The sequence below is a fragment of the Falco biarmicus genome, chromosome 1, assembly GCF_023638135.1.
Source record: "Falco biarmicus isolate bFalBia1 chromosome 1, bFalBia1.pri, whole genome shotgun sequence".
Classification (NCBI taxonomy): domain Eukaryota; kingdom Metazoa; phylum Chordata; class Aves; order Falconiformes; family Falconidae; genus Falco; species Falco biarmicus.
The window spans coordinates 30,913,193-30,939,858 of record NC_079288.1 but is presented as its reverse complement, the minus strand read 5'-3'; the positions used below and the strand labels follow the sequence as shown (position 1 = coordinate 30,939,858).

Sequence of the window (26,666 nt, the reverse complement as noted above, 5' to 3'; positions counted from 1 at the left end):
GCTTGTACCTACAAAATCCAAGTATCATGTGGGCATTCTGAACCAAATGTTTGTGAAAACAAAACAATCAAAAACAAATAATCCAAGAATCTTCACTTCTGAAATGGTTCCTACCAGTTACATTGTTAATTAGCCATGGCTGTCTCAAATACGCATCCTGTAAATGGCATTCCAGTCATCCACTTCCATTAAGTGCCTGTCTGAATATACTTACAGAAAGTCAAGAGTGCATAGTTTTGGAGGGGGGTAGGGTTGGGGTCGGAGGCAGGGGGAGAAAAGAAACACTCCACCTAACCTACCTACATGAACAAATTGTTACTTACTTGGATTTGATGGTGGAACTGCTCTTGCTGGGCAACTATTTGTTCCTGACATTGTTTTTCTACCAGTCTCAACAACTGTAGCCACCTTGTCTATTAAATCACAAAGTAAAATAATTAAAAGCACAGTCATACTGCATCTCTTACCTTTTACTCTAGCTACAAAACAGTTTTGCAATCTTATACTTCGGTGTTGACATAATAGCAAGTTTACTAACAGCACTGTGGTTATCTACCCCCCAATACACGAAGCCCCCTATCATGTCAGGCAATGGAAACAATTCACTGTGGACACACTCACTTAAAAAAAGTCCTTTAGACAGCAAGAGCAAGATAACACATCTCTACAATTTAAGTTTGGTTTAGGAAAAAAAAATGAAAAAGGAAAAAGAATTATTGTGTTTTTAAAAATTCAAATGTCTAAAAAGTAGAAACAGCTGGCAGGGAAGTACAGTTAAATTTTGGAAAGGTTGATTCCACTTCAATAAATTATAGGCAATTTAAAAATTTGTAATTAAACATCCCTATGTCCAGTGAACCACTTGCTTCAATAAGAAACTCTTCCCTTCAACAATCCAGCTGAAGGCCATGATGCGTAACTAGCCAAAACAAAGATAATATTTTTTTTAAAATTCAATACATAGGGTTCCTAAAATGTAGTAAAATCTGAATTTTAACATATATTTTATGCTAATGTTTATGGAGCTTGATACGTGAAGCATAGGACACGGGACATAGAACGCATGTGCCGAGACAGACATCTACATTTTTTTCTTGGAGCTGTTAAAGAGCACCCAAATTAAGCATCTGTCAAAAGACATTTTGATGGACCACAGCCAGAAAGCTCAAAAATTCTGCAAGAACAAACCCATGGTTTGGAAACCTGATGCTCCTTATGGTGACTAAAAATAATGGTAACATTTAAAATAAAAAGGGACAAAAACATTAAAAAAAGTTTGAGAGAATTAGCTCATGGAACCTACATCATGATTTTTGTGTTGTTTTAAATCTAGAAACAAACTAATCACCCACACATCTTTACAAATGGAATAAATAAATTACTCAGCTAAACCAGAGCCATTTGTAGAAAGCAAACTTCTACTTTCCAGGATCACTTCAGTCCAGTTTGAAGTGCTACAATTTAAAGGTTTACATTTTTCAGTCCAAAAGCTTACAATCTGTAGGTATTGCAACTTTGAAAACAAATATTCATAAGTGTATTGTAAAATACTAAGATAAAATTGCAATAAAATCCATCCACATGATTAGTTCATACACTGTAAAAGGATTTGTCCCACCATGAAGAGAATAAGCACGTACATATATAGATCTTACTGCTAAACTGTATCATCATTACATTTGTCTTCCAAAATGCAAAGCTGATACATTAATACAATATTTTTTTTAAATAAACCTTAACATCAAATACCTCATAGTTCGTCACAATTTCTGAGTCAGTATTTCCAATGTTCTGGATATCTTGTATAACGGAGGCAAGCAGCTCAACAGAACCAGTCTTTAATGAGGACCTGGTATTCCCTGAGTAACCAGAAACTCCATTAGGATTGGATGAGGGACTTCTAGTGAAACAGGAGGAAAAATATTTCAATTATTTATTGTGCCAGTTGTGCAACATAATGGCCAAAATAACATGCTACATATGGTATGCAGCCATAAAAGAATGATACACCTAATTTACATTGTGACCCTCATTGTGCTGAAAAAAAACCAAACTGCTAGGTCCTAAGAATGAGGCTGTTTTTCAAGAAAGTCCCAAAGAATCCACAGCATGTTTCATCCTTAGTTTACTATTAAAACACAGTAGCTTTCCAAGAAGAGACACAGCATGATCAGCACAGATATTACTCCTCACTAGCACAAACGCCAATAAATACAGCTTTCCATCAAACCTGTGTGCTTCTTCATAGCTTCTGTGTAACAATAATTTATAAAGTCCAAGACCACTGCCTCCTTTTAAGAAGTTACACGGGCAGTAAGCAACTTACAGTGCTCATCTTAAGAGGTCAGTCAAGAAGCACCTCTCCTTTTGCTTAGGCCATTAGTCTTTATTTGCCCTTCTCATTCACTGGGAATACCTTTGGCATGGAACGGAAGAACAATTCAGTTTTTCTAATCTGCTGTTCTCTACAGATGACATAACATAATGTATGATCTTGCCCAAGAACAATCTCTTTACAATTTGTCCAAGATAGGTTCCCCTCCCATTCTAAGAGATGTGAGGCAATGGAAGTTCCTAAGCTTTTAAGGAAGACTTAAACAGCTCTTTCAGTAAAGCTTTTCTCATTAAGGATTATACCTGTAAATGTTAAAAAAAACCCCTAAAATATATTGCAGAGTATTACGCACTATTTTACCTTAGTAACAACGTTACTGTAAAAGCAAACTAGGCAAAACAAAAATAATAAAAATATTGGTTAGGAATTCCTTCAGCACATTACCTGTTACAATTCAAGCTACAGACAGGGCTCTGGGTATTTCCAACATCAAAGTCTGCAGAAGATGAAGGGATTTCTTGCACAGTATTCACCACGTCACAGTTTTCCATATCTTAGTCCCAAGTATGACGCTACCCTGAATATATAATGAATTAAGCATCACTCTCTTATTCTAAAACACTTGACTTTGGCTGAAACAACTGTCTTTTTAATCACGTTCTGTTTCTTCATTTAACAAACCACCCCAGAACGGGCTAGCATTCCACAACCAACACCTCTTCCTTCGCCTGTGCTGTGCTCGCAAACAGGTGCTGTTTAATCGTCCTCGTACTTGGCTGGGACTCCTACAAATCAGAGATTCCTAACTATACCTCACACACGTAGACTGGGCTGTAAAGGGAGTCTGAATCCAAAACAGTACAGGTAGAATAGTGTTGCTGGGGTTTGGTTGTTTGGGGTTTTAAAATCTGAGGCTCCACAGTCTGTTTTTGAGAATTCTGTGAAAGGGCCTACTACCAATGTATTTAAATCTGCTGAATGGGGATCTGTGCCTTCACTGGAAGAAACACCCCCCAAAAAATAAAATTGAGACCCACTCAGACTACAGTCGACCAATTCTGCCATTTGTGTAATATCTGGTGTACTTTTTTTCACATTATTTATTATTATTTCTATGTAACATTAATTCAAAAAGCTTTGAAACTATTTTGAGCTACATTTCTTTTCAATTAACGACAAAAAAAATTTAGTCAAAGTGGAAACCCACAGCAGTTGAAACAGCAGCTGGTTAACTGAAAGCACCATAAATAAATCAATGCTAAATACTTGTGCAATGGTCCTACTGCCCTCAAAGCAGCAGTTTACAAGAATGGCTTTAAGAGAGACTAAAATATTCTGGCAGTTTCCATACTTGCACTAAGAAAATACTTGAAACGCATCAATTCATCAGTTCTTCTATACCGCTTATTTCAGCACCCTGGTGAATTCATCCTATGAATCTAACATCCTTCTTCTAATACTGAAGAAAAACCTTACAAACATTTCAGGGATGGAAGGGAAAAAAAAAAAAAAGAAAGAGACATTAAGAAACAGCATCCTAGTAGCCTGTGCTAATACTAAGAATAAAAGCTTGCTGCCTTAAAGCAGCACACCACCTTCAAAGCTCGACCATTCTTCTTTACAGAGCTTACAATGACATGCCTCTGGCTTTTACAGATTTAAGTTTTCATTATTTTAAGTACATAGAGATACATCTCTAACCGCGTTTCAGGAGCAAAAAAATTATTTCCACCAGAAGGAAACTGAAGGGCAACTGTCTGATTTTTCCCTGTTTTAGTGGAGCGTGGCTTTAGCAGAAATGTTTTCCAGGTACTCACTCAAGCTATCTTCTTTGGATAAGGCTGAAAATGCAAGAACTGGAAGGAAGTTATCACAGCTACACAAATTCCTTTAGCAGAGCTTCTCCGGATAAACAGAAGGAGGAAAAAAAAAAGCCTTTCTTCTTTTCCTAGTGACCAGAAGCCTGGGTATCTTGAAGGTTATCAGGCACCTAACCCAACGGATAAAGCAGAAGCTGCATGTGTCTCTGGAGCAGCTGGATGGCAATGGTGGGGGCTACATCAGTCGCCCCCATCTCCCCAGGATGAAATCATGGGTGGCCTATCTCAGCAGCACAGGAGATGGGTGGGACTTAGCTGCGACACAGTCTCGTTTCATAACCTCATTAGAAGTGCCTGCTCTCCATAAAGCAACAAAATACATTAAGTGAGCTATGACTGGGCTGAGGGACAGCTAAGCTCTCACCTATTGTCCCCACTGCACAGAACTATCCTTACACGGCCAAGTCCCTACATTAAGGGGTAAGGGGCTGAGTAAACCCGCGGCAGGTGCGTGGGCTGGTCTGGATGCCAACCCCTGGGCCAGCACTGAGCCGGGCCCCTGCGGCCCGCACCGGGCCCCGACCAAGCCCCAGCGCCCGCGGCTCCTCCAGCCAGCGCAGCGGTGACGAGGCGCCCCGGCCCCCGCCTCCCCGAGGGCTCCCCGAGGGGGCCGGGCCAGGGACAACGAGCCTGCGGGCTCTGGAGCCCCGCTCCCCTCAGGATGCGCCCCCGGCCCAGCTCAGCCCCCTCCAGGCCCCCCTCCCCTCACAAGTTACCCCCTCCGACCACGTCTGCCCCCAGGGTCGCCACCCCTCAGCCAGGACCCGACTCCGCGCCCCCGTGTCCCTCCCCGGCTCCGCTCCTGAGCGACCCCCTGTCCCCTCAGGAGCCGCCCCTTACCCTCAGCGCTGCCCCCTCAGGGTCCCGGCCCCCACAAGCGCCCCCCCCCCGCCCCCAGCCCTGCCCTCCTCCCCGCACTCAGAGACTCCGCCCCCACCACCTCCCTCGGGGCGAGCTCCGCCCCCACGCTCCCATTGGTCAGCTGCCCCTCGCGCTCCGGGATGTTGACAGCACCGCCACCTCGGATTAGCTAGCGGTCCTGCCACTCATCGGGGAAAGAGGCGGGGCAGCGGAGGCAGCCTCGCGGCTCTGGGACTGGGCCAAGTGCGGCGGCGATGCTGGCTCCGGCCTTGCCGCCTGCCCCCAGGGATCGCCCGGTTCCTACCCGCATGTCTGGAAGCCCGAGAGGAGGCGTCCGCACTGCCCGAGAGCTGCCTCCCTCAGCGACCGTTACGCGGTAAACAGGCGCGGCCCGCCGCCTCCTCCCCGGCGATTGGCGGCCGAGTTTCGAACGTGGTGGGGCAGAGGGCGCTCCAGTCAGGGCGCAGCTCAGTGATTGGCCGCCTTGACGGCGCGCCAGGCCGCGCCTTCCCCTCTGATTCGCTACGCGGAAAAGTACGCGCGCCGCAGTGAGGGGATTGGCCAGCGCGGCTCCGCGCCGCACGGTTCCCCAGAACCTGATTGGTAGTGGCTGGAAGGCGGGCGGAAGCCCCCTTCTTGCGCTGCGATTGGCTACCCGAGTGCCAATTAGGCCGGCGATACCGCCTCCCCGTCGGACTGGCGTTGCGAGTGCGCAGGCGAGGCGGGGCGGGGCTGCGCCTGCGCAGTGCGGGCGCGCGAGGGGCGGCGGCGCTAGCCCCGAGTCGCCCGAGGTAAGAGCGGGCGGCGGGGCCGGGATGATGTGGGGCGTGGGGCGGCGTTGGGCTGGGCCGCGGGGAGCGCTGCCCCCGTTACCGGTGTGTGCCCGGGGCCGCAGGCGCGCTGCCGGTGCGAGCTGTTCAGCCAGCGGCCCTGCCTGAAACGCACGGTGGTGCGCGGTGCCCGGCCACGGTCCCCGGGCTCTCCCGGGCCAGCGCGGCGGGCACCGCTCGGGGCATGGCGGGCTGGCCTGGCAGCCTTCAGCAGCAAAGCTCTTCCCTGCCCTCCCCTCCTCTTTCCCCTGCCCAGATTAAAGCATCATTACTTCAAGATCTTTTCCGCACTGTAAGGCCTGTATTTCTTGGAGCCACTACGTGAAATCTTGATAAAACTTCCTACAGTCCTCCAGGCTTACTCCTGGTGTATGGCTGTAGTGTCAGGCAGTAGGAACAGGCTTACAGCACATGTGGTTTGCCACCCCGCCGTACATTGGGATCTGGCATCTCTGAGAGCGTCAGCCTTGGGGTCAGAACAGGCTCTTTCAAACACACAGATCCCACGGAAACCTGCTGGTTCTGCTCGCTCAGAACTACAGGGGGGTTCTGCTCCTTTTTTCTGCACATTTTTTGCAGCAAACCCACCCCACGTTACTGCCTTCTAGTACCACCAAGTGGTGCCACCAATCAAAACTTTCTTAAAATTATTTTTATTTCAACAGCTATTCAACTTTCCTGGATGTCGATTGCAGTGTGCCACTTCTTCGCATGCTGAAGTGTCTTCTTCTGAATCAAACAAAACATTTCAAGCATAAGAGCATATATTGCTTTAATTACTAACCAAACACCTTGTTCAAGAGCACCATTTGACAGCAGTGGAACCTGCATTGCTCATGATCCATGAGGATAATCCATACTTCCACCTGTACTTTACCTCCATTAAGAACTTGACCTGGGAAACACTGGCATGTGAAGGAATAGTTGCAAAGCTGGTGGTCTGCTTAACTCCTTGATTCTTTTTCCTTTATCTGATAGACTGTAGAAAGCTGTGAGTAGAGCAGGCTGGGCAGGCTTGTGAACAGGATCCACGTAGGATACTTCTGAATTGAAATGGCATTTAACCACACTTGCTGTTATTAGACCACTCACCAAATCCTATGCACGCTAGAGCCTGACCTTGAAATCTGGAAACGGCTGTAACAGAGTGAGGTCAAAAGACAAGTCTAGATCATCATGTAATCTGTTTAGAGAAGGATTACTCTGTTTCCTGCACTAACCTAGCATTAAAAAGACATCCCAGAACTCAGAATCAGAACTCAGTCTGTAACTAACTGTAAATAGATACACCAGAGTGCTGCTGTGTCCCGTCAGTCAGCTGTTTTGACTAAGCAGCCACGCATCATTCCTCCAAAGGGAAAAATCCACCTCTGCATTCTGCTTGGCTTAAGCTACTCGAGCTCTGTTCTGTCAGATCCGATTTCCAATATCCATATCCTTGGGACAGAAATGCTCTGCATACAGTCTTATTCTTTTTTATTTTGTGTGTGTGTGTTGTTTTCCTTCCACCTCCTCTTTGCAGTCTTCCATGACTGTCAGCCAGTGAACACGGGAAGCCAAGACATTATTAGGCCAGTTAAATTATGTAGCTGCTTCTTCCAGCAGATTTCTTTCAATAGTTTAGAGCATTGTTTAAGGCAACCTCGGAGCAGGATTCCTGCACCCTCACCTGTCCAAGCATATGTCGGCACATGAACTGCAGGTACTGTTGGCAGCAAGACACAACCTGGGCACGAGCGGAGTGTCCGCAAAGGTTTCCCAGTCAGACTCTACAGGTCAGGCTGCAAGACAGAAATATCCTCTCTTTCCTTTTTTTTTTTTTTTTTTTTTTAATAATGTATATTTAGTGTTTTCCAAGTGCTGGTAGGAGTACTGATTTATTTACTGTTTTCCAGATCTCTTTCAACAATAAAATAATAATCTTGGCTATTTTTAAAAGTCATTGCAATAAGAACCAGAATTCCATTCATAATGGTAAATATTTCAAGGCAAAACCAGTTCAAATATCCTCGAAAATAAATCTGAATATTAAAATGCCACTGAAGTCACGCAGCTAAACTAGATCATCTCAAAAAAAGGATTCTCACGGTAAACTCCATTCCCCACTTCTATTTCAGGTTTCATTCCAGAGAAACTGCGTCCTCATTTCTGTATGAATATTCCAAGTTTATTTCATTTCACATTCTTACTGAGAGAAGTACGAACACCATCATGGAGACTGTGGATTTTGAGGAAGCAGCAGTTTTCCCTGCCCAGAGTGCCCTTACTTCAGGCAGCGAGGAAGAACTCTTTCAATCTCCTTGGACTAAATGAGGCAGAATTAGAAGAACAGTTTGTAAGAGGTAATGGCCCAGGAGGTCAAGCCACGAATAAGACAAACAACTGCGTTATCTTGAAGCATATTCCATCTGGGATTGTAGTGAAGGTAATCGTATTTTATTTCATGAAGTCGTCAACTGCATGATGTCTTGCAAGTCTCCTGTCATAGTAAAGCACAGTCACAGTGCTGATGTCACGGAGGAAAAGTTTATATGTATGGAAAAGAATCTCAGGAAGAAGTGGTTTTGGTTATCAGTATATATAAATAAACTTGGGGTCATAGCTGATCTTTCTGGCTTTGGCATGTAGTACTGTTTTGTAGTTTTTGGTGCATGTAGTACTGTTTCGTAGTTTTCAGTAAGTATCTTCATTGTAGCTGCTTTTCAGTGGCAGCTGTCACATTCCCTCTTGTGCATTAGAATGTCTCCCTTAAGTTCATCATACTCGCAGGTTCATTTTAAGCTCTACTCTTACCTACTGCTTGTGGATTAGTACTTTGAAATTAATCTTTGCTTCCTTATCACAAGAGGAAGATACAGTTAAGTTAAACTCAGAAGAAGCTTTCCAAGGTAGTATGGAAGCATTAAAGATTAATGCAAAAGCCAGTCTGACAAGTTACAGTAGCAAATCATTCCCAGGCAGCCTCTCCAAAGTATCATCTGGATACAGAAGTTCCCGCAGTTCTTAGCAGGACTGTGCTCTCGGCTTGGAGGTAAAGAGAGTTTCTTTACAGTAATGGCAGGAATATGTAGACTCAAAGGGAAAGCAGAAGAATAAACAGGCTGAAGTTCCAGTAAAAATGTCCTGTTGTATTTTTCCAGTGTCACCAAACAAGATCAGTGGAGCAGAACCGAAAGATAGCCCGAGAAATCTTGCAGGAAAAAGTTGACCTTTTCTACAAAGGTGAAGAGAGTGATGTTTTTAAAGAGAAGAAAGCGTCAGAGAAAAAGAAGCAGGAGAAAAAAAGAAAAGCAAAGGAAAACTTAGAAAGGAAAAGGCATTTTAAAGAGATGCAACAATTGGATAAGCAATAAATGCGTGAAATGCCAACCTGCCCAGTCGGGTAAGGGAAGCATTTGTCTATACCTAAACATGGTGTTGAAACTCAAAGATGATATAGGGCTCCATAAGCACAACTGAAATACTGAGTAGTGATCTGCTATTACTGTAAAACTGAGGTAATAAAAGCAGTCGTGTACTCCTGCTTCTGTCCGCCATCATCTCATTAATCACATTTAGAAATCAAGTTTTTCTGCCAAGTTCAGAAGATGATAAACCAATCCTTGTTAAAAAGGAACTATAAACTTTCCACCATTGCTAATGGAGGGAAAATTCAATAATCTCCTTCTGCCTGGATGGTACCTTAGGATGCTTCGTCGGAGTTCCAGTGCGTGAGGAGACCAGCCCTAAAAGGTTGTGACTTTCCATCGTAACTCAGGCAACGCTTCCACTGACATAAATCCTTCATCAACAGTGACCAGGTTTAGATACTGTTTCTGATGGTGTAAACAGACATGCTGACGGGAGTGACACCAGTCACTGGCTGCCTCCTTCAGATCTGTGCACTGAACAAATGCTGTCCTACTCGATTTGGAATAAAGTTTAACCAGAAGCTTTACAAATCTTACCTGGAGTGGTGACGAGCCTTGAGGTGGAAGCTGCAAGGAAGAGTTGGTCAGTCACGTTCTTCCAGTTACACATTAAAATTGGGTCGTTACAGATAAAGAACACCACGTGCTGGATGCTGCCTCCCAAGGCAACAGAATCCAGTTCCTCCAAGCTGTGAAGTAATTAACTTTGTCTCTTAATACTGTATTTTCAAGTATCCCTAGCTCCGTATGTATTAGATATCCCAGATACAGTATTAAGAGACAAAGTTTGGGGTATTTTCTTCAAGTATCCCTAATGCCATATGTATTAGATATTGCAGATATCCCATCTGCCTTAGGATTTAAATTCAAAGGTAGTGAATTACAGCCATTTATTATGTTTATGCTCTGCTGCTGTTAAGCTTGGCCATTTTGAAACCTTCCCTCATTTTGACAATTTCCTATTTCATGCAAATACATGCAGCTGCATTTCCTTTGTCCCTGTTACTCTAAAGCCACCAGTGCAGGATACGTTCCTGTTTTAATCCTGTTAACAGCTATAATTGCTTAACCAGAACGTTTTGTTAATTTTTGGACAGCACCCTCGTTGGCTGCCATCGTTTTGGCCTTCAACAGTGACAGGAAAGCCCTTGGAGAACCAAAGCCATGGGATGTATTTTGAAAGCACTGCAGACTACTAGCAACTACACCGCCTCCTTACAGAGATGGACTGCCGCTGGGCTGTGCCGGGATGGAGACTCAGCAGCACCCTGCAGCCCTGCTCCCTTCTCTGTTCCTGAACTTGAGCTTCCTGCACAAAGGTTAACTTTTTATCTGTTGAGATTTTTTGTTCATGGAGTATAAATCTGATTGAAGTGACTGTACATAGTTTTGATACAAACTGTTAATGAAAATAAGCTTTATTACGTCAAGTAATAAATACATACAAAGATGCAAATAACAGTTTTAGTAATTTATCCAGAATTTTTTTTTTTTTGGCAAACTTTAAACTGAAATCTCCAGCCTTAATGTAGAAATTAGCTTTCCAGGACCTTGTTATTATTTAATAGGTTTCCCTATTTTTCATATAACTCATGCACTTTAAATGGACTTCAAAGCACTAACAGTCATGCATATGTTTATGCAAAATGAACAAACAAGGAAAAATAAGAGAAGGGGAAGGTTATTTCTAAGCAGGGTCTATGCTGTATGACAAATTGTGACTTAGCAGACTACTAGGTACAGCATGCTATTCTGCACTTATTTAAAAAAAATCCTTAGAGCTCATGTCAAACTTTGAAAGATTGACAGTTTGGGGTTAAGTGAATATAGTCAAAGGAAATAAACAGAATGAGGCTGTGGCTGGATAAGAAGAGAACTGAAATATAGCCTGGGAGAGAAAGAGCATTCCTCTGCATGCAGTTCAGTTTTCATGTTTTAGAAACATTTTAAGGAGTTTTAACGTCTTTACAAAATGCAAACCCTCAGTAAGTTGAAAAATCCTCGTTTTCTCATTCTTAACTATATATTTTTTCTAAGGGCAAAACAAGAAAGGTAGAACATTCAAAATAAAGGAATTTGTCTGAATGTTTCAACAGTCAAAAGGAGTGTTACTTTTTCTTCATTAAGAGATGGAAAATCTTGCAACTGAACCAGAGGGCTAGGATCTTGCATTTCGTTCCGTCTCAGCCAAGCATTCCCGAACTAATCCTCTAGCATGAATAATGCCTGCAAAAGAATTGGACATATTTTAAATCATCTCACTCAGGTCATACTTGCAATGACAGTGCAGAGAAAGGTTTACTAATTTCTGTCCTGAGTTGCCAAGGCTACTACAGTATGCCTCAGAAAAGGGAGAGATCCCTCACTTTTGAAACATCAGCTGCTGCTAAACAAGTTTGCTTACCCAAACTGGCAGGATAAATTGAAAAGGGACTAAACCAGGAATCAGAGCAGGGCAAGATCTATAGGTCTGCAGTGACAGGTGTATCTTGATGTGTAGTGCAGACCTATTTAAAATCAAGAGGCTTAACAGAAAGAAAAAAAATTAAAAATTCACCTTACCTACCTGCGAGTTATTTTGCTACAGTGGCGTGAAACAAAATATGAAGTTATATGGGGAGCCATTTTACCAAGCTTTAGAAGTCTTAATACTTTGGGATAGTTCTCTGAAAGGATGCATCAAAATCCAAGCCTTCATAATATTGCTTAAACACAAGTTGTGTCTCTTGTAAGAGTAAGAAGGAATTTTTTATGGTGTGTGCAGAAAGTTATCTCCTAACGCGGGCTCAGCTCCCAGTGTAAATCATCACCGCTTTACATGCTGCCATATCCACTCTCATCTGATAGACATAATGTGGAATTTTCCACTACAAGTCCTGTTGCCTTGAGATCCAGCAATCTGGACCTTGATTCTCAATCCTGGGACTAAATCTAGATTCATGTTCACAGAGCTGCTGAAAGAACAGAGCTTGAGATTTTAAAACGGGAGATGGACAGATTTCTCTACCACAAATGAGGTTATATTTTACTGACAGGACAAGGTAGAAGGCGATTTCTCTGCTCAGTTGTGCTCCTTAACAAGGTGGAGAAGGGACAATAAGGCAATAGATGAGGTTTAATCTCTGTTTAGAGATAAAGGCTTCTTGTTCTAGAAGGCTGCTAGCCCAGATCACAGCAACAGCCTTTACATCCAAGGAGTACTGATTTGGGACTTGACAGTGCAAGGCTTTGCAGAGGGTTAAATCGACACAGACGAGTAAAGCTGCATCCCGCAGCTGTGGGATGCAGAAATGCGTACTCAAAGCAGTGCATCAGACCTGGATCTGGTGGCAGGATGCCCAGTTTATGCAGCAGAACTACCCTGAATTATGTAGAACACTGGGAATTTGGCCAATTTTAGAGGTCAGTAGCCACTGTACTTAGGAGCAGGTGGAGCTGGGGACAGGGACTTTATTCAGGAATAACCTCCACATGGCCACAGAGGCTGCAGTCACGTGGTTACCCTCAACCACTTCTGCTCTCACACTTGCACATGCTCCTTCATCCATTAGGCTCCCAAAATGGAAAGAGAGGTATGTTTGTGACCAAAAGATGGCAGCAAAAAGTATTTATTTGGGATATTTCAACACTGGCAAGTCACAGTGGCAGCACTGAATGTTAAACCTACCTTAGCCACCAGACTACACACTGCAAGCAGCAGCAAAACAACTTTTCCTGACCAAACTGAACCACTCAGTTCAGAGGATGTCTGCATCTCTGCTGGTCTCTCTTAGGTTGTCCCCATTAGCCTATTGCCATTCATGATCTATTAATACTGACTCAGGCAATGCAATAAAGAGACTCCAGCAACATTGATTTTAGCTGGGCCAGATTCCACTTACCACTCATCGGCAGGCTTTATTGCATCCTTTCCCAGAACAGCTACTAGTCATTTTATTGCATGTCATGGCAGATATATTACTCTCCCATAATGGTTGAGCCTTAAATAAAGCTTTGTAGTCTTGGGTAAATGTAAGGGGGATTTGTAAGGTGGTGCAGTTATTCTGTTACAATAACATTCCCGTTCGGCCCTGAATGCATGAGCCAAACTCAGCACAAGGACCAAGGCAAGGGAGGAAAAGATAACTACGTTATACTGGTGAAGGACAGAACTGCCAGCACAACTGTTGTCGATGGCCTTTCGGCGTCATTTCAGGAGCTGGAGCAGTGGAATGTCCCACTGCTCCTTCAGAAATATCCCTTGCACGTCCCCTGCTGAGGACAATGCCAAGCTGATGTCAGCAGTGGGGCACGCGAGGGTTTCTTTTACGCTGCAAGGAAAGGGCATTTATTACCCCTTTTAGCTGACAAAGCAAAGCTGGAGAGACCTCATCAGCCAGGCCTAAAAGCTTCTAAGTCCCTTACTAGTGGACTCTTAATGACACCCACTTGACAAGAGGTAATGGAGCCTAAGCTGCCCAACACCACAGCGGGGAGGAAGGTGTGTGTTTGACATCTCAGTCTGAACAGCCTTCCCTGATGACCTTGTTCTTTTTTGTAGCTCTTCTCTCCACCAGCCTCAGTGTGAGTTACCACAATGCAGTATTTCTTTAGGCAAAATGCACTTTAGTATAAAGACTCCTGGGTCAAGGAGATGGGTGATGCATATCAGAAGTAAACAATGCTTGGCTGCGTATTTTGGAGGCTGGGGAGAAAAGGGAATTGAAAGGGCAAGTAGGTCACCAGGAACCTCAGAGAACATATACACTAGAAACCCTAAGGGTTCTAAAATAAGGTTTGAATTATTAACTGAAACTCCCCTTGTACAAATTAAACACATTTTATCACTGGTTTATCTATCAACTACAGCATGAACAGAGTACCCCAAGGTTTCAGTTGCTTGTTAATACACCTAGTTTAGTGATGAGCTCAAGACAGCTCTAAGGAAACTGTTGTCACAAAGCTGTACACAAAGCAGTCAGTGCACAAAGTATGTGGGACACAATTTTTTTTTTTTTAAATAAATTTAAACATTACCTCTTTTTAGCCTCTCCATCGCACTTTTACTCCCAGCGTACGTGGGTCTAATCTCTTTCCCTAATTCTTCTATGATAGCTAGAAGTTCTGCATATTTGCTTTGCGGTACTTGACTGCTGCTGGTACCCTGTAGTTGAAAGCAGATTAATCTCAATCAAATACTACTAAAACCAAAACAATTACAACAGCCAGCAACTACAAATTCGTGGACGACCAGAAACAGCCCTGGAAGCCATTTTTTTAAAAAATACAATTTCAGATTTACTATATAATCAAAAACTTTTTTTTTCCAACCCTGTAGCTGAAAAAACTTTTTGCAGTTGCTGCTGCAGTTGGACATGGTGCTATGTGCCCTTCACAAATCAGGATCAACTGGGAGAATGCAGCTGCAAGACTGGGACCTTCAGTGGAACAGAAGTTAAAACAGTCCTGCAAGAACAGCAAACCGGGAACTGCTTATGCAGCTCTGTTTCTGCTTTTCCAGTGTTTATTTTGGTGTGTACGTGGAGCAGTTAGCTAGGCAGGGAGAATGAGAAGCAGATAAAACTGCCTATATAATAAGGGAAATCCTATTAAGTCAAATACATTTCACAGAAAGTTTACCACCGGATTCCTGAAGCAGCACATAGGACTGTCGGCGACACATGCTTCATGAGACTAAAATTTAGAGGATAAATTTGCTGAAGAAAAGCAGTATAGAAATGCTAATTTTTTAACAAATGATGTTAAAATATGTTACAGACCTTACTATCAGAACCTAAGTCATGTTTCACTGTGACTCAGATGGGATGGGACTAACAGTTAATTAGTAACCAATCTCACTGAGTGCTCTGCTTAGTCTAATTTGATCCCGAGACATGTGTGATGAATCAGTCTGCTACTTGGGTTTGATTTCAGATCTTGGTGGGAGGGAGGAGCACCTCAGATTACAGGCCACAATCCACGCTACTATGCAAGCGCAGGGTCAGTGATCCGATTAAAGTAAAACAACAAGCAGAGCTATACCTGCATCCCTTGTGTATAGCCTAGAGATGGGGGTCCGTAGTCATTTATAAGCTGTCTATATTGCGCAGATGTTGCCATACTTGTGGAGGGAGAGTGAACACTCCCAGCTGTAGAGAGAGAGGAGAGAGAAAAAAATCACCTGTTATTACCTGAAGATTAGTAAGTCTGTTACACTGGGACACATTCTAATCACTTTTTTCTAAAGCTGTGACCTCTCACCTTTGGTCTGAGCTCACTAATGACATTTCAGCGTCACAGTACTTGCTAGGAGAGAATGGTTAAATTAATGCTTCTCTAATGTTTGCTGTACATTTGAAAATAGCACAGCCTGCAACATTATCAGTGCAAATTGTTTGCCTAAAAGTGAAAGAGTGTCGCGTGACAGGTTGTTCTGCCTAGACAAACTGTAAATATTAAGGAGCCCTATTTTTGCATATATACATTCCACATAGATGAGTCTAACGTACTGTGCTATTTTTACTTTTTCAGTGCAAGTTATCTGAAAGTAATTTTGCAACTCAAAGTGTCATCACACGGTCAATGCAAGTTACCCTCAGTACTATCTTCAGCCAATGCCAAAACTATTCACAGGCAACAGTCAGTTGAGGTGCATCAGATCTGCTGTTCATTGTATGACATCGGAGGTGAGGAGTGCTACCATCATTCCTCTCTGTCTGATATCAAACGTTTTTAGCCAGTCAAATCATGCTATATGGTGTGTATATATAGGATATAAAGAAAATAACATCACTTTGGGTTATGGTTACTTTTTCTAATGTTATAAAAGATTATAATCAGATCTACAGGGTTTGGAGTCAGCTAGGAGTTCCAGAAACAGACTCTGATCATTGACAAACTGCTCCAGAAACGAACAATCAAAACACTTTTTCCCCCCTCACCTCACAACAGTAAGAATTTGGGTTTGAAAACAACTTTTTAGATTTTTCTTAGGGGCCTTAATTACAGTGCCCATCTCACAACTGCGCTAGAGGACCTGCTTGTTATGGACCATGCACTTGGGACTAAGGCAGCGTTCCACCATTCAACTTGTTCACTCTTGCAGCTGAAGTGCCCCTGCATCCACTGATGCTGCTGTCTTTGCCTGTAGGCACAGACACAGACTGCCTGCTGTCTGGAAAAGTCTTCCCCCTTACAAACTCCTTTGCTGAAAATTCCCAACGACCTTTCACGGGAGGAACAGGTCTCATTTAGCAGCCTTCATTTAAATCTAAATTAAACTGATGCTAAAAGTCACTGGGGCTCAGAACTACGGAAATCTCTAGCTTTGTTTTAAAGTTGCAAGTGATTTTGCTCATGTTCTCCCCTCACACAAAAAGAGCAAGCCAGCAGTTACACTGTAAAAAGCACTGCTGAACATAGCGGAACAGACTCTTGTCCTCAGCTGACAACTCTCTTTCCACTTGAGAATATCAGATAATCAGATAATCACAGGGTATCACTGTGGTGGTGCCTTCATCACAAGAACAGAGTGTGTCCTTACTTTTTACTAGTTAACCAGATGTGAAATCTTAAAAAAAGGCAAATTGGGCTGGTGGTCACTAGGTTGCCTTGAAAAAGTAAGGTTTCTCTTTGTCTTTAACTAAGCTGCTAAATTTTATGGCACATTACAATCTGCACTTCCATCGCTAAAGGTTTCACATGGAGCTAATCATTGCATTTTGCTAAAGCACAGTAAACCCCAAAAAACTAAACAACACCCATAGTGTACAGCACTGTGAAGGAACACCACAGTTGTCAGCTGCTCTCCTAATTAGTCCTTCACATTATCAGCTCAAAATACAAGCACAATTCTAAGATTTCTGTATGTACAACTCAGTATTTCAAGTCCAGATGACTGAATTTCAACAGTTACCAAACATGACACAACAGCAAACCGCATCTTGCCTCCAAGGACTTCAAAATGCTTCAAAAACATTAATAAGCCCCTTGTGCTGGAAGGTAAGAAGGTTTAATTGCCTCAATTAAGCAGAAAAAGACTTAAGCGGGTTTTTTTCATGCACAGTAAAACAGAAGAGCCATCCTGTGAAGACTTGTTCCTGAACTGTTACTGGAAGCAGTCACATACAAGACCTGGGAGCTCCAAACTGGTCCTGAATTAAGGCAAGGACTCTGATGACCAGGCTCAGGAATCCTGCTCTATGCACCAAGCAAACCCTAGCTGCAGCCCAGCAACCCATGCAAAACAGAAAAAACAATTCATCACCATCATATCGATTAATGATAATAGTACAGATAATTTAGTGATTGTTTAGGATTATGTAGATTTAAGCATGACACGTGCTTTGTCTGCATGAAATAGCACGGCAGGATACATCTAGATAAGAAATAAACCCTACTAGAAACACGACGTGCCAAGACAAAGACAAAGCAGTGAATCTAGGGGCTGACCAAGAAAGTTTCACAGCTGTGAAAGCCAGCAACACACGGCAAGGCAGTGGCCAGTAGCTGGTGTCAGCATGGGAGCTTGAATCCAGCAGCGACTCACTCAACACCGAGTGACAAAAAACAAACAAGAACTCTGAGTAGGCAACTGTGAGTAAGAACCTGCGGGTGGAGTTGGAGCATCGCTCCCGATGTGAACGAGCAGTCAGATGAGCGGAGTGGGGTGCTGTATTGTCTGCTGTACCCACGGCATATGCAGAGCTGTGCTGCAGACACTAGAGGCCATCGCTGAGTACGGCATGCCCTGCCAAATGACAGATCGTGGTAACCATGGTGAGTTTACCCGTTTCTTTGCAGTCTGCATCAAAAATGTAATAAGACATAATGCCATGCGCCGACCACTTTATCAGCAGCAGCAGGCCCGGAGAACAAAGAAAAGGATTTGACTTGGCCGTGGTACCAGCCTCCGTACACCCATGTCAGAAGTTGTGCCAGTCAAACTCAGCTGCGGGGGGGGGGGGAGGGGGAAAGAAAAATCCTTGAGTCCACCCCAATTTAAGACGATGCAATCATGAAAATGAAATTAATTGGGGGGGTATTAGTATCTCACAGGGTAACGGAACTTGAGCTTTTCGACCTTTCACTTTGTATGTTAATCTCAAAGAGAAGCCCCTGGGTCCTGGATGACTATTACTCAATTAACCCAAAATACATCTGCATGTCTGAACATCCAGTATATCTCAGATTAAAAAAAAAAAATCACCAACTATTGCTATTACAGTTACCAAGAAAAATTAGGCCAGGAAGTCTCACAGTCAATACCCAGTCAAAAATCAGTGTGATGGTTAGGCATTCACTAGAGGGGGGGAAAAAAAATAAAAAAGAGGGGGGATCTAAAATGAAGCTTGCTCTCTCACGGTAAAATGACAATGGAGACAAGACAGTTAAGAACTGGCAGAATCGAAAAGGGTGTGTGCTTGGTACTGAATTTAAGTGACACCCTGTATCACATCCCGAATTGCCTTACCGGTTGCTGCTGTTCAAAACCTAAATTAATATACACTTTCCTCCCTCCACTTTCCTAATTAAATGTACACAAAACCTTTTATATACCCATTTATTCTTGTGCCAAAGTCTTTTATTTCTGTATTCAAACAGAAGACTGCCAGAAGCATTCTTCCCCACAAAAATATAGTGATTTTCTTGTTAATCAATATTAATCTTTATTAATTGAGGAAGGGGGTGTCTAAGAATACAGCAAACACAAATGAGATTATCTGTGTCAAAATCTCTTCTTTCCAGCAGTCTCTCTGAGCCCAAATTAACACCCTGGGAGACAAAGGATCTTGAATCACTCTTTGTTTGCCTAAACTCCCACTGACCAGGAATCTTCCCATTAATTTCTGACAGGTTTGTAGAGGTCCCTTTAGCTCCTTTGCTACTGTCTCCAAGCCTGAGCAATGATGCCGATATGCTGATCTAAGTTTTAATTCTTAATTCTATTGCTGCTGCTTGCTGAAAAAATAACTGGGAAGGCAGTTTGCTGCGCACCCTGCAAGGAAGCAGTGGGAGCAGAAACAGTAGGGTACGCTCACCTGATCCACTCCCAGCAGATGCTGTGGCTCTACACAGCTCAACTGCCACTCTGTTTCACAAACAGCAAAGTAACATCAGGACTGGTTACTCAACTCACCAAGTTACTCATGAAGAACCGACTTAAGCCAAGCCAAGAGCCCATTGGATATGTGTTTCTTTACCACCCCATACTTTATAAGGTCCTATAAAACTGCACAGGTAAACTCCTGCCATTTTACAAAATCCTTCTACACATGAACATGATAGCATGTTAAGAAGAGGTACCTGTAGCCTAGAATTTATCCAAGGTACACAGTACAGCCTGTGGAATCTCACTGCTGCTACCTGTATTTCACAGTCTCTTCAAGCTGAGGTTGCTTGCAACATAAAGGCTGTTGCCATTTAAATGGCCAGTGGTCAGCACCTCTTATACAGAACCCAGAGCTGTGTATTACTGCCTCTGCCACACCACTGGAGGACATTCCTCGTTGCTTCAGAGGATGGCAGTTTGACAGCATGCAGTACGAGATGACCAGGCTGGGATATTTTAACTGAGAGGATATAAATTCTTCTGTCCTAAACTGGACAACTTTGCAAGAAAACACATGAGAAATGTTCATGTAAACTGCTCTATCAAGGTACATTGGGAGGCACCTTCAAGCACAAGGGGAGCGGTAACACCTTCAACCAGCACAGCCATTTCTGTAGCAAGGGCCTGAACACAGCCTGAATCACAGTTGCAGTGTTTTGGCAGCTGACTACAAGAATATTTGATTCCTTAGCCCTTGACGCACTTTGGTTTAAGTTCAACAAGAACTCCTTGCCATCCACGGGACACCACATGCATGCCTACACAAGTAGATCTACTGCAAGCCACACACTGAACTCTACAGGAGTTGCCAACCCAGAGCAAAAACAGAAAGCCCTCATTTCCCCCAACTTCCCAATGAATTTTTTAATTTAAAATAATGGACCCCATTCTCATTTGCACAAAATATTCCTTACAGCACTGGCTGTGAAAGTTTTATTTTCACCCACTATTTTTCCCTTAAACAGCCCTTGTGGTAGAAACAGACCTTTCTTTGAATAAAACTATTTCCCTTTAAAAAAATTCAGTGCAAACACTCATAAATATGTTCTCAAGAACTAGGACATTCTTTATCGTAACAGCCAGAGGCCTTGCTCTTTTGATCTGTCACACTCTGGGCCTTTCCTCTAGTACTCTCGTTCTATTTAATCTTTCCATGTGGATAATGGTCATGTTTTATGTCTCCTCTTCCTACCCCCCTGCCTTTTTTTCTTTTTTTAATCAGAAAAAAACAAAAGTCAGTCACTCGGACTCCCCACCATTCCTCTTTTCTAGCTTAAGAAACAGGCTATTTCTACACTAGCAAGTTATTTGGCACAACAAGGAAAGGATGAAAAGATGAAAGCATTTGGTACACATACACCACGTGTCATTGGGGTGAGGGGGTATGACTTAAGATTAGATTTTAGTCTGGTGCCCCAGACTAAGCGTCTGTATCGTAGGTATGGTTCAAAGCTGTCTAATCTTTGGTTTGGACCCTCGTGTTTCCATTAAAAGGGAACAACCTCTCGATACAAACCACAGTATCAAACATAAGCTGTCTCTATAAAGGGCAACAAGCGAGCTATTTGCTTGTGCAAGTCTGCACTGCAGTCTTAACAACCTAAAGGAACGGCCTAGTGTGCTCAGTATCATTTCTCAGGGTTCAGTGAAATTGGTCTCTCCAGTTGCAAGCTACAGCCACAGCCAGGGACATGATTTCCATTTCACCTCGCAGAGAATTTGCACTTTTCACCAAGAAACTTCTGGTTACTGTGAGGTGTGGCAGGTGCACTGACAGCCCTGTTGGTCCTCAGCTACAGCAGCACCTGCTGTACAGGTCACCACTTGTTCATGTGGAGCCGAGACGCAGCGCCTTCCCTTGTCACAGTCTGCTGGAATTTGTTTTTCCAGATCCTACATACAACAGGTTTTAAACTTTATTACAGGAACAGGCTTTTGTCTTGAAACCTGACATTTCTACAAAAGGACAATCCCAAGCTGTTTCTGCTGGCCTTCTGTATCTTCAAACTACTTTTCCCTGACCTGTCCATACTCTGAACAAAACAGGAATGCTGGTGAATATCCACACAGCCAGAAAACACACTGAAACAAGGGGAAAGACAAACTACAGACCAGTTCACAGCTGCTGTAAATGTCTCTGGTTCCACTTAAGTCAATGGAGATGCTCTACTTCAGCCCAGCAGCTGGCCCTCTTAACAGAGAAATAGTTAAACAACATGAAACACAAGACAGATGAGGATGAAAGAGTACTTTGCAGGATTCAGTACAATAAGCAAAAGAATACATACAAATCAAAACATGGCTGTTAGAAAGGGTAACAGAGGATCCCCTGGGACACTGTGGGCTCAGGTGAGGCTGGGAAGGTTGAGCTGCAGCTCCCTAACACAGCACCTTTTTACCACCCAGGCAGAGAAGGTGCTTGTGCACCAGATTAAATAGGGCTCCCCAAGCACAGGCAGTTAGGAACTGACAGTCTGGGGTGCCACACGCAGGGGCCCAACTGCCAGAGCACAGGCCCTCCAGGAAGGTGACTGGTAATTTGGACAAAACAACTCAAGGCTGGGTGCAGACACACTGGGCCAAGTGTCACCACTGACCCAGGCAATGGGGAAGAGGAATAGGCACCACATTCCGCTGTGACAAGATATTCTCCTTCCCTCAGCCTGGTGTAAGGCAGAGGAGTCAGCACCCGGATGCTTCCATCCTCCTGAGTCACTTGCGGAGCAGCTGCATTTTCCTCACCCACAGTCATCCCCAGATCTGCCGACAACCCACAGAGGCTTCCTCCCCCCACAAACAGCTCCTCTGCCTCTGCACCTCAGTCCAGGCTTCTGAGTCCCCAGACCTGCTCCTGCACAAGAAGAGAGCACAGTCACCCATCAACCACAACTGCTTCACCTCACTGAGCCACTTACTGACTGCAGTTTCGACATGATTTTGCAGAGTGGCCACTCTCAGCCTAAACTTGAAAGGAGTTAGCTCTGCAGCAAGGGCGCAGCCCCAGGAGCTGAGTCGACACTGCCTTTCCAAATACTCCTGCACCAGAAGCCCTGCACTGCAGGGAAGCAGCATTACCTCCCAGAGGAAAATCCCTGTGAGATCCACAGCTGCCCAGAGCCCTCCGTCGGCCGAGACCAAAATATTCAGCATTCATACAGAGAGCCTTCTCTGCAGGGCTGATTTCAGGCCAAAAGGGACAGATTTCCTGTTTTCCTCTCCTCTGCAGGACGGGGCAGGAGGGGGGTCCTTCATCCCAGGTTTGGAAGCAAACCTAGGATCTATTCTTCTGGCTGGGGGGGCATTTAATTTAAGCACAATAGGGAAGCAATCTCCTTCAAGTCAGAATTAAGCTCCAGAAAGGAGGGGGCCATTTGCAGTCATATCACTCTGAATGCGATATGTGCAACTGCAAGGACTGCTTTGTCTAACTCCCTTGGCCTTAGGCCACGGTGCTGGCAATACCACTAGCTAGAGGAAGAGCTGGTGCGTGAGGATAATGGCAGAAGACAGGGAGGGAAGAGAGAGCCCATTTTGGATTCAGAGGAGGACGTTCTTTCATTGAAAAGATTCTGGGGGTGTTGAGGATGATCCGAACTCAGACGAGAGGACAACTTAAGACAGGAATAGTTCTAACATGACAGCAAACTGCTGCTAACTTGCCATTACAAGGGGAAAAAAAAAGAAGGGGGGGGGGGGGGGGGAGATAAAACTGCATGAAAAAAAACTAAAACCCTGATCGCAGCCGGAGCGTTAGAAAGCACAGACAGACAAGGCAGCAAAAGGACCGGAGACAGAAACTTCACCACTCAGCTCGCATTGTGATCAGCATGTCTGACCCAGGATTTTGCAGTCCTCACTCGCAGAACAGCTAGACTCAGATCCCCCCCATAGCATGACCTAATCCCCACCCCTCACCCACCATCGCAAAATACCACCTTTGTTTTCCCTGCAATTTTACGGCCGTTCCGGAGAGCAAGGCACAGGTTCTCGTGGGAGCCGACAGGAGAACGGTTTCCCTTGCTGGGCTTTGTTTTGTTTCTTTTTCTTTCCTCCGGTGACACTTCTGCTTTTTGTCAAAAATCCTCAGCACATCCCCTGCTTCCTGACCCCTCGGCAGAGCAGTGCTCGGGCCCACGGTGCTCCCCACACACAAGCCAGGCACACCAAGCCTTTACACGCCCGCAGCCCCACCGAGCTCAGCTTCACGCAGGATCAAAGTGCCTGAGGCACGGGGACCTCGGCTCATCCACCAGCTGGTGACGATTCCTTGCAGTAAAACAAGATTGCCGTTCTCCTGGTGGCTAGAATAGAGGTGCATCTTGTTGATCCCTTACGTTCATGTTCATCAATCTCCCAGGATTACAAGCACAAACGGCGCTGTAAAAATCACCCGGGCAGATTTCCCTCCCTCCTAAACTCAACTGCAAAACTTTTTCCTTCTCCGATAAAATAAATAAATAAATAAATCTGCCTGATTTCTGGCTGCGGATGGTCTGATGCCAGCCCTGCAGGCTGGGACTGCGGGGGAGACGGGAGTATTATTTGGAAGTCAGAACCAACTTCTCCATTTTGGTTCTGTTTCATAGACTAACCGGCGGGCTGAGATTAGCGTGATCCCCTCCGAATATCCCACCGGGAAGCGGCTGCTGCTGCGGCTTTGTTTCCCCGCAGCGGAGCCCCGCTCTTACCGCGAACACCTCAGCGCAAGGGACAGCCCTGGCCTGCTGCTACCTTCGGCACTGGGGGGGGGGGGGGAGGGGGGGCCGGGGGAATGTTGTGGTAAATAAATAAAAAAAAAGTTCATGCCATGAAGGAAACTTTTGGAGAGGCAAGTTTGGAACACTCCCGGACAGATCCAAGAAGAGGAATAATTTTTTTAAAGGGATTTTGGAAGAAAGAGAGAGCAATTTCTTTCCACCACCACCACCACAACCCCCCGCACCTTCCAAAAATCCCCAGCGAGCGGGGGGAGCTCCCGCGCAGCCGGTAGACCCCGAGGGGGGCGCGGGGTCCGGGGGTCCCCCTGAGGCGCTGGCGGGCCCCCCCGGCGGCGGGGGGCGCGGGGCCGGGGTCCCAGGGCGGCCCCCCCGCCTGAGGAGCGCGGCCCGGGGCAGCCCCTCCGCCTGAGGAGAGCGGCCGCGCGCGGGAGGCGAGGCGCGGCGCGAGCGGCACTTGCGGCGTCCCGCCAGCAGCGGTCCTCGCTGAGGCGCCGGCGGAATATTCCTGATCCAGATCAATCAGCCGCCCCGGGGAGCCGAGCATGGAGGAAACCCGGCGGCCGGAGCCCCGGAGCGGCGGCGGCGGCGGCGGCGCGGGGCCGGCCCGGCGGGCGCGGCGCTCGGGCGGAGGGGCGGCGCGACGCGGGCTGCCGGCGGCGGGCGGCGGGCGGGCGCGGGTAATGGCGGCGCGGAGCCGGCGCGGAGCCGCTGCCCCGCCATACCGGACTGGGCAAAAAAACTCGAGTCCGGGGCTTCCCCCCAGGTGCCGGTGCGGCACCGGCGGCGCCCCGCCGCACGCCTCCCAAACTTGCCACCCAGTTGCCGCCGCGGACTTACCCGGGTTGAGAGGAGTCCCGGGGATGTGGGCGTTCAAGTTGGGCTTGTAAGACATTCCCAGAGACATGGCCAGCGGGAGGAGGAGAAGCGTCCTGAAATTCAGTGAAGCGTCTCCGTGTCTCCCAGACACTTTGGGTTGTTTACAGCAGTAGCAGCACCGGCAAATATGGCCGTCAGTTATATTGACACCCACAATGCAATATATCATCCATACATCATGAGGAGACGCGGATCCAAAAACTTTGGGGGAGACGAGGCAGCCACCCGCCGCGGCGGCCCGGCGCCCCGCGCACCTCGGCGCGGAGGGGGCGCGGAGGGGGCGCGGCGGCGGGGGGTGCCGCGGCCATCCCCTCACAGACAATGGAGCTCCCCTCAGGGACGCCGCCGCGAGAGGAGCCGGGCGGGGAGGGAGGGAGGGCGGGCAGCCCGGCGACAGCGGAGGAGGGAGAGGGGGGTGGCGGGGTGGGGGGGCGCGTTTTAATTAACTTCCGAAAGTTTTGGCACAACTTCTCATTTAAATGGGCTCTGCCCGCGCCGAGCGGCGGGGGGGGCCGCGCCCGCCGGCCCCTGTCAGGGCAGGGAGGCTGCGCGTCCCTCGGGGTGGCCCAAGCGCCACCGCCCCCCTCACCTCCAGCCAGGCGTTCGCCTCCGCTTTATCCCCCGTCTCCCCCCGCGAATTTCGATGGAAAATACCTGTTGATAATTTTAGAATGAAAGATTATATTTTTTCCTAGATGCCACCACAGAAAAATCTGCCTTTTTTTTTTTTCTTCTCTTTCAAACCACTATTTCTCTGTGCTTGAAGGTTGAAGGTTAATGTAGATTGCTGTTTCTGAGGGATTAAAAAATAAACACGAATCTCGTTGATAATGCGCTCGTTTTCAGCTTGCAAGCAGCAGTAAAACTTCCCCACCAGAAAAAAAAATAAAAAATTGCAGGTTACATTATGAAGCTTACCAGCCTGCATCTGCCACTTCAGAACTCATCCTTTCCACTGCAAGATACTCAGGTTTGCTCCTTCTGTCGATTAATCTCAAACATGCACCTCAAATCGTTAAATTACTCCAGATTTATAGCAATATAACTGCTGGGGACCTGAACAACCTCTCCTTCAGTACACAGCTCAGCCTGAGACCCACCAGATAAGACCCACATGTGTATCTTAGCAGAAGCCACCCTGAGATCACTGAGGTACTTGGTGGTTTTATTGCACGTGCTAATTAACGTCTATCCAAGGCTATGTATCGCTCTTAATGCCGGTGACAGCACACACAGAGAGCCTGATCCCTTGGAAGTCAGGGGCAAATTCCTTTTCAGTGATGCTGATTGAGGCCCGTAGTATCTGTCACTATGGGCTGCTCTGCAGAGGGAGGCAGGTAGCATCTCCATCGCAGAGACACGGAAACAGTCACGGAGCAATTAGATGATTTCCTCTGCACAAAGGAGAATTGAGGCAGAGTGGGAAAAGCCAGCCAGCCTTTGAACCCACCTGCTCCCCAGCTCATGCCCTAGCAACTGCACGCTGCATGAACAAAACATCTAAAAATTATGACTGGTACCAGATGAAATACATGATCTTGTTACCGTTTTGTATTTTATCTCCAGTCCAAGCACACGACTCTGGCATTGTGGCCAAGCCCAGAGCGGCACAGACTAGCCTTACAAAAACTGATCCACGCTCCAGTCTGTTCGAGAGGGGACCTGA

At 45.7% G+C, this 26,666-nt stretch overlaps 3 protein-coding genes across 18 annotated transcripts in view; 1 reads left to right on the top strand and 2 right to left on the bottom strand.

Moving 5' to 3' along the window:
• Positions 1-5,512, bottom strand: part of MPHOSPH9 (M-phase phosphoprotein 9) — a 31,702-nt gene extending 26,190 nt beyond the window's left edge. For 4 of the 9 annotated variants that reach the window (XM_056324681.1, XM_056325170.1, XM_056325013.1 and 1 more), the window contains exons 1-4: positions 5,381-5,512; positions 2,780-2,912; positions 1,750-1,900; positions 324-413 (exon numbers count right to left, since the gene is read on the bottom strand). In XM_056324681.1, the coding sequence (XP_056180656.1) occupies positions 324-413; positions 1,750-1,900; positions 2,780-2,886 (348 nt within the window). In that variant the 5' untranslated portion in view covers positions 2,887-2,912; positions 5,381-5,512. Of the gene's footprint in view, positions 1-323; positions 414-1,749; positions 1,901-2,779; positions 2,913-4,152; positions 4,510-5,055; positions 5,106-5,380 lie in introns of those variants that run through there. The other 5 variants (XM_056325246.1, XM_056325321.1, XM_056324766.1 and 2 more) reach the window with 4 other exon arrangements.
• MTRFR (mitochondrial translation release factor in rescue) lies at positions 5,322-10,777 on the top strand. 3 transcript variants are annotated; one of them, XM_056326242.1, is made up of 5 exons: positions 5,811-5,867; positions 6,572-7,681; positions 8,024-8,331; positions 9,047-9,288; positions 10,414-10,777. In XM_056326242.1, the coding sequence occupies exons 2-4, from the start codon at positions 7,588-7,590 to the stop codon at positions 9,257-9,259; spliced, it is 615 nt and encodes a 204-aa protein (XP_056182217.1). In that variant the 5' UTR covers positions 5,811-5,867; positions 6,572-7,587; the 3' UTR covers positions 9,260-9,288; positions 10,414-10,777. The 3 variants fall into 3 exon arrangements, with proteins under 3 accessions (XP_056182240.1, XP_056182229.1, XP_056182217.1); XM_056326265.1 differs by lacking the exons at positions 5,811-5,867; positions 6,572-7,681 and adding an exon at positions 5,322-5,452; XM_056326254.1 differs by lacking the exon at positions 10,414-10,777 and having other exon boundaries at positions 5,810-5,867; positions 9,047-9,429.
• On the bottom strand, positions 10,717-25,939 carry CDK2AP1 (cyclin dependent kinase 2 associated protein 1). 6 transcript variants are annotated; one of them, XM_056326300.1, is made up of 4 exons: positions 25,919-25,939; positions 15,338-15,444; positions 14,333-14,459; positions 10,717-11,542 (listed from the first exon to the last, which is right to left on the bottom strand). In XM_056326300.1, exons 1-4 carry the CDS (start codon positions 25,926-25,928, stop codon positions 11,475-11,477), a joined length of 312 nt encoding a protein of 103 aa, XP_056182275.1. In that variant the 5' UTR covers positions 25,929-25,939; the 3' UTR covers positions 10,717-11,474. The 6 variants fall into 6 exon arrangements, with proteins under 6 accessions (XP_056182275.1, XP_056182253.1, XP_056182291.1 ...); XM_056326278.1 differs by lacking the exon at positions 25,919-25,939 and adding an exon at positions 24,962-25,373; XM_056326316.1 differs by lacking the exon at positions 25,919-25,939 and adding an exon at positions 24,349-24,646.
• Between the last annotated feature and the right edge of the window lie 727 nt (positions 25,940-26,666).

Bases quoted from the DNA above. Each gene is read 5' to 3' on its own strand.
- MTRFR (XM_056326242.1), top strand. From the start codon at position 7,588: ATGTCGGCACATGAACTGCAGGTACTGTTGGCAGCAAGACACAACCTG. The intron at 7,682-8,023 runs GTCAGGCTGCAA...CTTCTATTTCAG, and splicing joins TTCCCAGTCAGACTCTACAG to GTTTCATTCCAGAGAAACTG. The intron at 8,332-9,046 runs GTAATCGTATTT...GTATTTTTCCAG, and splicing joins CATCTGGGATTGTAGTGAAG to TGTCACCAAACAAGATCAGT.
- CDK2AP1 (XM_056326278.1), bottom strand. From the start codon at position 25,169: ATGATATATTGCATTGTGGGTGTCAATATAACTGACGGCCATATTTGC. The intron at 15,445-24,961 runs GTAAGTCCGCGG...CTCTCTCTACAG, and splicing joins CGGGACTCCTCTCAACCCGG to CTGGGAGTGTTCACTCTCCC. The intron at 14,460-15,337 runs GTATAGCTCTGC...TTTCAACTACAG, and splicing joins GCTATACACAAGGGATGCAG to GGTACCAGCAGCAGTCAAGT.